Source organism: Cimex lectularius, unplaced genomic scaffold (assembly GCF_000648675.2).
Source record: "Cimex lectularius strain Harlan isolate CLEC.00 unplaced genomic scaffold, Clec_2.1 scaffold100, whole genome shotgun sequence".
Taxonomy (NCBI): Eukaryota; Metazoa; Arthropoda; class Insecta; order Hemiptera; family Cimicidae; genus Cimex; species Cimex lectularius.
The window spans coordinates 1,404,698-1,416,724 of record NW_019392663.1 but is presented as its reverse complement, the minus strand read 5'-3'; the positions used below and the strand labels follow the sequence as shown (position 1 = coordinate 1,416,724).

At 35.9% G+C, this 12,027-nt stretch overlaps 1 protein-coding gene across 6 annotated transcripts in view; it reads left to right on the top strand.

Annotated features, from left to right (window-relative positions):
- Positions 1-12,027, top strand: part of LOC106663561 (TLD domain-containing protein 2) — a 357,519-nt gene that overhangs the window by 154,212 nt on the left and 191,280 nt on the right. For 2 of the 6 annotated variants that reach the window (XM_024224941.1, XM_024224942.1), the window contains exon 1: positions 8,878-11,284. The exons of 2 other annotated variants lie outside the window; for them this stretch is intronic. In XM_024224941.1, the coding sequence (XP_024080709.1) occupies positions 9,004-11,284 (2,281 nt within the window). In that variant the 5' untranslated portion in view covers positions 8,878-9,003. Of the gene's footprint in view, positions 1-8,877; positions 11,285-12,027 lie in introns of those variants that run through there. 2 more of the 6 variants (XM_014388460.2, XM_014388463.2) reach the window with 2 other exon arrangements.

Below are 12,027 nucleotides of genomic sequence, written 5' to 3'. Positions count from 1 at the left end.
TCAAGAAAACAAAGTAAAAATTGTCAAGTTATGCAGGATCACGCCTTACAGTTAACAAAACTTAAAAAAATTAATTTAAAAAAGGTTGAAAGTCCTCTATTCGCAAATTCGTATGGAAAAATCCGAAGAAACAAACCATTTATGACCAAAGTTCCTACTGACACCTTAAAATGGTTTTTTTGACAGGGTTCAACACCCGAACGGGCATCCAGTCCGCAAATTAAAGCGAAAACGGCTTTCGACGGGATTCTGGAAATAGCCACCTTGGCCACCAGTTTAAGTTTTAAAAAAAGATTCTCGCTCGTCGTACTTTTTAATTTCTAATTCAAGCAAAATATAACATTTTATTGAGCTTATTTAGACAGCTCATTTTTATTTCATTTTTTTACATCCATTTTGAAATGGCCAGTGATCGATGTAGGCTGTAAGAGACCTTCCCGGTTTTATTTTGGCATTTTGGGAGCTCGCGACAACACGTGTATAAATTGAGCATTCCAGTGAGCCGGTGTTCTTTGGTATTCATTTTTGAAGGGAATCCAATCAAATCCAGAGTCTCTGAGGTCCGATACCGCCGGACCTTCCATTGATGAGAGCCGTGCGAACTCCGCTCCCCTTATGCGTCAGAAAAATCTAGTTGCGACAGTAGGAATCGAACCCGCGACCGCACGACTATTATCAGCCGGGTGTCTGACGCCTTAGCCACTCGTTGAGATACTAGAAACAGCCGGAGAGGAAAGAATGCGAATTAAAGTCCCGAAGTTGGGGCGAATGGCGAAAATAAAGAAATAAATGACACTCCAACAACCTCATACACCAAAAACCTGTCATTATGTAACAAAATTTTCAATTTTTTGTTAAAGAATTTTTTGTTCTAATTTTATTTTTAAATACAATAAAGTTTATACCAAGTTAGATTCACAATTTGTTGCGTAATGTTGTGGGGAAATAATTAAAATGGGTAAATTACTTCATAATAAGTTTTCTAAATTAAAGCACAATTTATTCTTTACGATTGAAGGTTTGCGTGTGATTACAGCACCTAGGCCCATTAAAATTATAAAATAACCTTTTTTTTATATGTTTCTTTTGTACTTTTTGAATCATGATGGTACAACTAGTGCAGAAAGGCATTGTATAATTGGTTAAATGTACAGGACGGGAAATTCACCGAAATTAAACTGCCTGGTGACCCGAAAAGGTATTATATTCACTAGACCGCACGTGTTACGAATTACATGGGAATAATTACTTTTGGCTCTGTGCGAATCTCTTCCTTCTCCTGCTTACATTTCTACACAATTTATTTTTTTCCAGATTTTACGAACAATAAAGCTGTTCAATTATAAAATTATCCATGGATGGCGATTATATTGCTTTTCTTATTTTTCTGCTGGGTTGTTGGCAGCACCTCGCATTTCTTTTTCCACCTCACGTTTGAAGAAATAAAATTTTTTTGATCAATATAAGATAGCTCTCTCAAACCCAAACATTCAATCATCATTACCTAGCCTAATGTGCGAGTTTCAGACTCGATATTCCGCTGAAATACCACCCTCATTCACGCTAATAAATACATTCATATCTTATGTACAATTAAAATTTACATTTGCATAATGTCTAAAAAACTAACCTATATTGATGGGTATATGGTGATATTCCACCACAGATCTACCCACTCATTGACTATCACACTAATAAATGCATTCACTAAAGCGGTAACCACTCAATCTGTATGTACAGCTGATAATGCAGAATCACTGACGCATTTAATATTACGACGTACCTCCGCCCATTCACTCTACAAGAAACATCTAATCTAATGCTAACCTAAACTCGATATTCCGGCATCTCTTTGCTTCAGATATTCCATTAATTTTTTGCTGCCGTCATTGCTGTGTTATAAAACTTTTTCAGACTCGAGGAGAGGCCACATTATGTTCTGTGCTGCGCCAATAGTTCGCATTCTGTTAGTATATGTAGTTATTTGTGCGCCGCACAGGGGTCATCTTTCTTCGCCAAAAGACCATGACCATGCATCAGTCTGATGTGGCTTATTCTTAATCGAGCCAAAACTATTCTTTCTGTTTTGTTCATACTATCCATGGCCCACGGTTTTATATCCTTTAGTTTGTCGGTCATTCTGTCCTAGCGGTTCTGCCAGTCATTCCAACAAAGGTTCTTCAAGTAGTTTTTGACGTTTGATGGGCTCACGGGAGACTCCGGGTCATGTGGCATTATCGCTGCTCGTTTGCAACTTGATCGGCATTTTCATTTTCTATGCCTGCATGCGGATTATATTGATATCATTTAATTTTGCAGACGTAATTATTAACATTTTCGGGGTAACAATATACGAACATTCTAGCTTCCAAGGTCTAACATAATATACATAAACTTAATTAGTGTAGAATGATCGATGGTGACAATTTGATGATGTGCAAATATCCGTTTATTATATAGTCAGTTTGGTCATACTGTAAAGTCAAATCAATTGAAATAATAAAATGCAATTCAGCGTTAGTACATGTGAAAGAAAAAAAATAGTTCCCCTGAAAATAGAATATTTTTTAATAGCTCATCTTCAGTTTTCATCCAATTCTACCACCAAGGATAAAGCTTGAAAATGTTGTAATTTTAACATGAATATGTTTTTCAGGAGGACAAATTTTGTTGCGTGATAATGTTTGCGCTTCCGGGTATTCCACATGGATTGAATTAGGGTTAGGTTAGAGTTAAGGTTAGAGAGGTGTCCCCTAAGGAATCGACAGTGGGAATCGAACCGACGGCCTACCATGGTCTCACAGAGCTTTATTTAAATTTTATAAATTGTAAACTCTTAATCTATTTACTCGGCCAGCTAGATACACTTGTCGTTAATTAAATAACGATATAAATTAAATTAACGTTGATTTGTAATGATAAGATTACTATCGGCTAGCTATAAACAAAATTGACAAATAAGCAACGTACATATTTTATTATCAGAGACAAAATGAGGTTACAACAGCGGTTATTCAGTTTTGCCTTATACTCAATCCAGATTATTTTTATATTTTAGTCGACAATGGACAGATTGTCAATTACTGAATCCAACGAAACTTAGAATAAATTAGTATTTATATGCAATAATAAGTCTTACTAGATTCTTAAAAAATGTGTTATTCGAATACGACCTGTTCCATAAGTCAACATTAATTTTTTTCAATTAATTCATCTTTATGTAAAGTATTGGTTGAGATAAAAAGCCAGTGTCACAAGCGGGATTCGAACACACGACCTTCCGCTAAATACGCCGATGCTTTACCAATTGAACTATCGTGACTTCGAACCACCTGGACACCAACTTTCCATCTCAACCTACCTTTCGAATTTTCCCTCCTTTTTGCCGATACGATAGTTCAAGTGGTCGAGCAGAGGCGTATTTAGCCGATGGTCGTGGGTTCGAATCACGCTCGTGTCACTAGGTTTTTCATTTCAACCAAGACCTTACGTAAAGTTTAATGAATTGATTTGCAAATAAGTTGACAATGCATCTCAAGCCCTGCTGTCGAAGTAAAAGTTAAAGTAGAAAGCTTTTCAAATTTTTTTAAATAATACGCTCAATACGCCGCTGCTCTACCACTTGAACTATCGTGACTTCGATCCACTCGGACACCAACCTCCCATCTCAACCCCACTATTTTTAATTTTCCCTCCTTTTTGCCATTTTTCAAATGTCGTGTAATCTATTTCATTCTCGGCGACAAACGAAATGGCCACGCAGACTTTAGTGAAGTGTACTTTTTGCTTATTAAATCCATTAGGTTTCTTGGTCCGATAGACCAAATAAATTCTTTTCAATGAATTAATCTTTATGTAAGGTATTGGTTGAAATAAAAACGGGATGTTGGTGTCCGAGTGGATCGAAGTCACGATATTTCAAGTGGTAGAGCAGCGGCGTATTTAGCCGAAGGTCGTGGGTTCGAATCCCGCTCGTGACACTAGCTTTTTCATTTCAACCAATACCTTACATAAAGATTAATTAATTGAAAGAAGTTATTTGGTCAATGGGACTACGAAATATAATGGATTAATTTTTTTGATAATTGAAGAAATTGCTTTTTTAAATTAGGTTATTTACTATATTTTTGAGTATCTGGCCATTTCAATTATTTAAAACTAAATATTTTATCAAATTGGCCAATGATTTATTGGACGATGAATGATTTCAATAATTAATTTTAAATTAAGTTTGTAAGTTTGACATTGGACTGTTCTGTAAAAAAATAGTATGCCAGTTGTACCTTTAAATATCCTTCTTGATCTGATTTATTAATGTAGGTATAATAAATTGATCTAGCAATTTACTAAATTGACGCTAGTTTTTTTTTTATTTGATTGAAGGCTGAATCTAGTATGAAATGAAGTCAAATTTCATCTTCTCTCCCAGAATTAAAGGCCGAAGTAGACGATATCATTGGAATATGTCAAATTTAGCGTTTTTTGTTTAAAAAAAGTTTTAATATTTGACTGAAACCATTTGACCAGATCAGATCTTCACATGACTTGTTATGGTTGACGTACCTATTTTCAGTCCCCTTGGGGTTTTTCATTTGTTCCTTTAAAGGCAAATAAATAAGACTATAGAAGATATATTAGTTTATTTTACACTTCAAGAATATCTTCATACGATCGATTAAAATTCAACGCAAAAGGGGTCTTTCATCTCCCGATTAAAATTTAGTATCGTTTGGCTTAAAAATCGAAGTGTCTTACGTCGTTGGGTTATTCATTAGTCTTTAAGTAAGGTATTGGTTGAGATAAAAAGTCAGTGTCACGAGCGGGATTCGAACACACGACCCTCGGCTAAATACGCCGCTGCTCTACGACTTGAGCTATCGTGACTTCGACCCACTCGGACATCAACTTCCCATCTCAACCCCACTATTTTTAATTTTCCCCTCCTTTTTGCCATGTTTCAAATGTCATGTAATTTATTTGATTCTCGGCGACAAATGAAATGGCCACGCAGAGTTTTAGTGAAGTATACTTCATTGTGCTTATTAAATCCATTAGGTTTCGTGATCCGATTGATCAAATAAATTCTTTTCAATTAAGGTAGGGAAGTTGGTGTTCAAGTGGATTGAAGTCACGCTAGCTCAAGTGGTTAGAGCAGCGGCGTATTGCGCCGAAGGTCATGGGTTCGAATCCCGCTCGTGACACTGACTTTTTTATCTCAACCAATCCCTTACTTAAAGATTAATTAATTGAAAAGAATGGTCAACCGGACCACGAAACCTAATGGAGTTATTCGTTAGGTTATAGAGCTTAACTCTCCTATGAGAAAGTCATAACGCTCCTGTAAACCATTTTTTAACCCTTAATCCCCCTCGAGTAAATAATTTATACATAAAGGGAAGAACATTGTTTAGACGTGTTACCGTTATTCATATTTCAACAGCATGAAAAATGTACAAATGTCAAACGTAGAAATAAAGGGATGAATGCGGGCGGATAAATTTCGGGTTTGTCTATTTGTAAAATATCCGCAGGGATCACAATTCGTTTTGTAAGATGGGATCCGGCGTGTGCAAAGAAAAAAAAATAGAAAACGCGATGATCAAATATGATGATAGAAGAAAACGGCCAAACTGTCCGTCTCGACTGTTTCGTTTTGAATATTTGATCGGCACGTTCGCCGAACGGGGTCATCATCGATTCGTCCCGTTCGCGGCGAGCCCTGTCCTTTTGTTTACAATGTTTGAGGAAGGAGTAGCTGTTTGTTTAAAATGGCCCACCTCGAAGCCTCCTTCTTGCCTAATGATGAACTTCCTTGGATCCCTTTATTGAATTATTTCCTCCCCCAACTTGACCTGGGGAAGTTACAATAGACTTCCTAGTTCCCTCCTGATCGTTCTATTCAATGTTAAAAGGATTCTAAAAATAAAGCCCTCTCCTTGAACTTGGGTGTTTATATTTGCATCAGATAATATATCACCGGGACGAGGCTAAATTTAAACGTGCTCAAACATCCAATGGTTGTCGGTGTCAAAGGATGGTAAAAAATTTTCGCAGGGTACAACGAGAAACCGAATCCACCACAAGGTACGAGTAAAAATAAAAGTGTGAGACTGACTTCCATAACGATATTATTAAATCTAAACGTATCATATTTACACACATTAAAAAATCTGTATGATCATAAAAGTAGAATTTCTCTGATGAGGTTCGCTATCTGGAGTATTAAATTTCTCCATTCATAATCATTAATGATTAAAAGTTCAAACATTATTTTTAGTATTTTTATGTAAGGTTTTGGTTGACATAAAAAAGTTAGTGTACGTCCTTGCATAAAAAGATTAATTAATTGAAAGAAGTAATTTGGTCATTCGGACCACTAAATATAATGGCTTATTTGTTACCATATTTACAATTGTAACACATCTAAATTTTCTTTTGTTGACATTGCAAAGATGAGCCCCTTGATAAATGAAATGCCTAATTGTTGATATTATTATTATTTTTGTTAATAGTACAAAAACGTTTCGCACTTAGATATTACCTCCATTTCACTGATAAACATAAAATCTGGAATTTTTTGGAAAACGTATCAATAATCAAAACGTTTCTTAAAAAAACAAAACAAATATTGTTCAAGTAAACTATGTCATATTTTTCCACGAAATTAATATTAAATTTCATTTTAGCACCTCTAGAGACCATAAATAGGAATTTTTGTTTAAATTTAAATTGATCGAACCCATTGATAAATGAAATTCCAAATTGTTGATATTATTAAAAAAATAGTACAAAAACATTTCACACTCGGATATTACCTCCATTTCACTGATAAACATAAAATCTGGACATACAACTTAACTCACTCCTCCTATCCTTAACCTGACCGTAACCTAACACCAAACTAATTATTTTAATCATTTCTAACCAATCCTAACTAAAATTTATCAATAACCAAAACGTTTCTTAAAAAAAAAAAAATACTGTTCAAGTAAACTATGTCATATTTTTTTCATTTTAGCATCTCTAGAGACACCTAAATATACATTTTGTTTAAATTTAAATTGATCGATTTTTTGACATCTGAAATTTTTCCGATTTTTGAGAAGTCGTTATGAGAATATCTGTTTGAAAAATGATTTTAACGTGAAACAACCGTTTGAAAGAAGAGGAACGTAGCTTTTTAACATCGTATGAACCATTTAAATATATAAAGTATTTTTATAAGAAAATACACAAAATTGCTTAATTATTTATCAGAAATTAACCTCGTTTTTTGTATGGAAATAATAGCCCGATCGTAATGTTTGATAAAAAAAATTTTTAAATGAATTATCAACCATGAAAATCGGCCCACTAGCTTATGAGAAAATTATGCCAGATCTTCCACTGGCTGGTCGTCGAACTTATAAGTTAAAAAATTAATTTGTAACAAAAGTCTGTATCTAAGTGTTTTATAACGATAGAATCACAACAATGAGGTCAAATTTGAGGTTTTGACCATTTTCTGTCCTAATTTGTTTACCGAATGTTCGTTAAAACCTGCAAAAAAGCAGGATTTTGTTCATTTATATGTTTAAATCATACCAAATTGAAATGTTCTACGTCGTGGAACATTTTTTTGTTAATTAATAGTGAAATTAATACACCAAAAATTACATTTTTTCAAATATCTATATAACGATTTATGCTCATTTAATTGCGACGAAATTAGATTCTGAAAACTGCTTCATTAACCCGATTAAGTCGATTTATTAACAATTCTCTTAAATTTGTTTACAATTAATACGTTGTTATTTGAAAAGTGTAGTCTTTGTTAATAAGTAATTAAATAACTAAATAATAAGTAATTCAATAAACATATCCACTTTACCACACAGGTGAATGGACAGTGCTATATTTGTCCAGAAAAAATCGTATTTTTTTTTTTACGAGGGTTTGCAACAGCAGAGGTCATGTCCTCAGGGTGCCGGTGTTTTTGAAACAAAGCCCATTTGTCAGAATGTCGGATTCGAAAGCAGGGCCGCTGAGATTCGAACCCAGGACCACCTTACAGTGATGAGCGCCGTGTCAACGCCTAAACCGTTGCGGCCACCGACTTCCCCTATAAAATCGGTATCGTAAGAAAAATCGAAAAATGAGGAAGTAATTGAAGCGGATTGTTGTTTTGAGAAAACCACAGTAAACCTTTGCTGAAGTGAGTGCTGAAGCTCAAACACATCCAGGTGGCAGTGTGAAGTAATCACATTAGGTTAATTTTTTTTTTAATTCTCCCCCCTAATTAAATAAAAGTTGGTTTCTCTCCCTACTGCCTCCTGGTCTGACAGGTATGTATAACTATTTGCTCAATGTATATTATGTACAGACAGCAATAAATAAAATTAACATCTTAAAAAAAATTGTTTTTAAATACTGCAAATATGACGGAAATAATGCATTTCCTCATTAATCGTTATCGTTATTAGGTACTGATAGAGAAAAGCTATAAATAAACACAAAATTATCACGATTTGTTAACATTCAGATGTCTATTAGTGTAATAAAATATGAAAAGAATCATCTTTTGACAAATTAATTGAATAAAATTAGTTTATCTTGGATTTTATTCGTTATTGAAATTTCAATTTTAGTAATTCGATGTACAAAATTTATTCTTATTTTATAAATTACTTGGAACAACAAAGTGTATTAGGTGTAAAATGTTTTGGAACGTTGTTTTGGCTTTATGATTTAAGCTCGAGGGTATAAGAATGATATTTAAATTCGTTTGTGTAATGTTATTGCGATATCTTTATAAAAGGGTTTTATATTCTGCGTAATCTCCCCCTATCTAGCATAAATACTCAAGACAAATTGATAAGGCAGTCTGTCACTGGTATACCACCGTCGAGACCAGATGTGTTTACCTCTTGCATTTTCGGATCAATCCTGCATCTAGACGACCGGTAAAGTAGTCGATCGGTGTTGAGTTTTTATTGTGATTCGGTGACAGTGCGTCGTTCAGACATGGAGCCCGAAGAGGGAAATTCGTCCGAGGGTATGAGTACGGTGAAAAGAAAGAAATCCGTGTTTCTCGGCCGTTACGGAAGTGAGTCGTTTGGTGCGAATCAAGCGACGTCGCAGATCGCGCGTTCCCTGTCTGACATCAACGACCTGTTGCATTCTCTAATGTCCAAAACCGATTCGATGTGTCATGAGATAATAATAATCCGAGAAGAGACTTCTCACCTGAAAGAGCAATTCGAAGAGATGAAAAATAAGATCGTGTACAGGGAAGAACTCCTTCAAAAGATTGTCAAGACCGTTGGATCAGAAAAATTAGAAAAATTGGAAAATGACGAAAAAAATAAACCTATAGATAGAGAAGGTGACAATAAACCGGATGTCGATTCCTCCGAGGATAAAAAAGAACCGGTCCTACTTGAAGACGCAAAAATCAAAATTTTCCTACACCCCGCCAACCCCGTCCGTTCAAGCGATAACGAAGATGGTGTACAGTCGGAGAAATCCTTCGACGATCAATCTGACTCGTCATACCGATCCAGATCCCCGGATATGTACGAAGAGGATCTTCTGCAGTTAGAAAAAGAGAGTAAGTTGAGTTGGAAACAGCTGGGACCGGGCGGACCCCTCCTTCTATCGTTCGATAAAAGAAATAGCGAGTCGGAAGACACCTGGTCAGACCGCAGCTCAGATATAACTCGACTGTCGGAAATTTTCGACAACACGTGCTTACATGTTGAGGACAATGAGAAAATAAAATGTGACATTCAATACAATACAAAAATTAGCACTACCAGCCCACTCTGTGATATAAAAGAACAACACTTAACTTGGGAAGGGAAAATCGATAAGGAGGCCAACTTATCCCAAGATAAACCTTATCTTAAAACCTTAACCGGTAAGATTAAGGATGTTGGGTCTGAAAGGGACTGCAAATATCCCATTCCGAGAATGCTGGTTAAAAGGGTCGAAGATATCGTTGAGAAGAGGCAAACCGAAACTAAACAAGATTTGACTAAGGAGTTAAAAAATCAAAAACGCATTAAGCTACCAAGAACTCACAGTCTTATCCAGAGATCGTCGACCGATCTGTCAAATCACGGTGTTTCATATCAAAAATTAGATTCGAGTAAAATTCTCGCGAACCGTCTCGGGATCAGCACGGAATTCGAGAAGGTGAAAAAGCTGTCTGACTCCTGTCTGGCCGATTCTTCGATTTACAATAAACACCTGTCCGATGTAAGTAAATACGACGAGAGGCGACAGTCGGAGCCGAATCTGTCTCAAGCTGTCCTCAGAAAGCCACCGGGGAGACGGGGTAGACTTCAAGAACAACGCCTTTCCGTTAACCTTTCTCATGGTTTTGATGTACGAAATACAAAAGTGGATAAATCACAACTTCTAGCCAAAAAATTAGGCATTGAAAGGGAGTTCGAACACGTACAGAGAACATTATCACAATGCAATTTGACCGATGGCAAACTTTACAACAAGCGTTTGTCCCATCTGACGAAAGACGGTTTCACAAGGCAATCCGCGCCCGATTTGACGGAATCTCTGAAAGTCGAGGGCTGGAATCAAATGAGTCAATCGATGAATCTGACAATGAAATCTAACTATTTGATCAAAGGTAAAAATTCGTCAGAGTCTGATTTAATTGGAAATGAAGTTAACAAAAGCGAAGAAAAAAGAAAATCAACAAATCTGTCCATGCACGGTGTAACCGGCTATATACCTGAAAAAGAAGATCGCTTCACGAGTCTTGCATTTAAACTTGGCCTCGGGCAAGAATTCACCAAGGTGCAGAGACAACTCTCCGAACCAAATTTGACGGAGATAAAAAATTACAGAAGGACCTGTTCGACGCAAAAGCAGCTCACGGTGCCGGAGAAAAGCCGACGGCCCTTGTCCGCCGATTTGTCAAATTACGAGCCGAAACGATACGAAGCCATTGTCAAAAACGAAGAAGAAAACCGTGCCGTTGAGGAAAAGCAGTCCGCACCGGCCGAGCACAACAGCACAGAGCCTGAACAAGGCAAAGAGAATTTAAAACGGAAAAGAAAAATATCGAAAAACATAGCTGCCCAAATCGCCAATTTTATCAAAGGATATGAAAAGAGCAAAAAATCGGAAAAGCTCCAGAGGAGTAGTGTTTCGTCCATGCCAGGCAGCATGCGTCGAAAGCAGCAGACCTCATCATCTGACGAAACACTGAAAAAAGCAGCAGACCAGCTCGGGATCGACTTACAACTTGACAAAATGAAACGAATTCCTTTGAGGAAAGGTGCAGTACTATAATAACTTAAATATACTCGTGACCATAGGGTTATTCCTTTTTAACTTGATGTTCGTAGCATTACAAATTTATTTATTCCTTTCCAATTAATTATTCTGTAAGTAAGGTTTTAGTTGAGATAAAAAAGTCAGTGTCACGAGCTGGATTCGAACCCACGACCTTCGGCTAAATACGTCGCTGCTCTACCACTTGAGCTATTGTGACCTCAAGTGGTAGAGCTGCGGCGTATTTAGCCGAAGAAGTGGTTTCGAATCCCGCTCGTGACACTGACTTTTTTAACTCAACCAAAACCTTACTTAAAAATTAATTAATTGAAAAGAATTTATTTGGCCAATCGGACCATGAAACCTAATAGATTTATTTATTCCCTTAAATTTTAAGCTTTTTAAGCTCAGAGTTTGACTGGTTTAATTGGTAAGGTTGATGAACTTTTAAAACTATTCTCAACTGAACAACAAAATATATAAAATTCTTTGTTACAAACAAAATATTGTGAATTACTTTTACGAAAATAATTATTGATGTATTTTAACCAGTTTAGATTTTGTGTTTATCAACATAAATGACAAATCTTGTTCTTATTGTTGCCTCAGACATTAGCAACATAGAGCAATATTTTTAATCCTTCACTTATCCCTGAGCCTTAAATGGTTGCAATCTTATCTAAATTAAAATACACACAGCTTACACTGTTGTTTGTGGGACATATTGACAAGTTTACATCTGAAGGA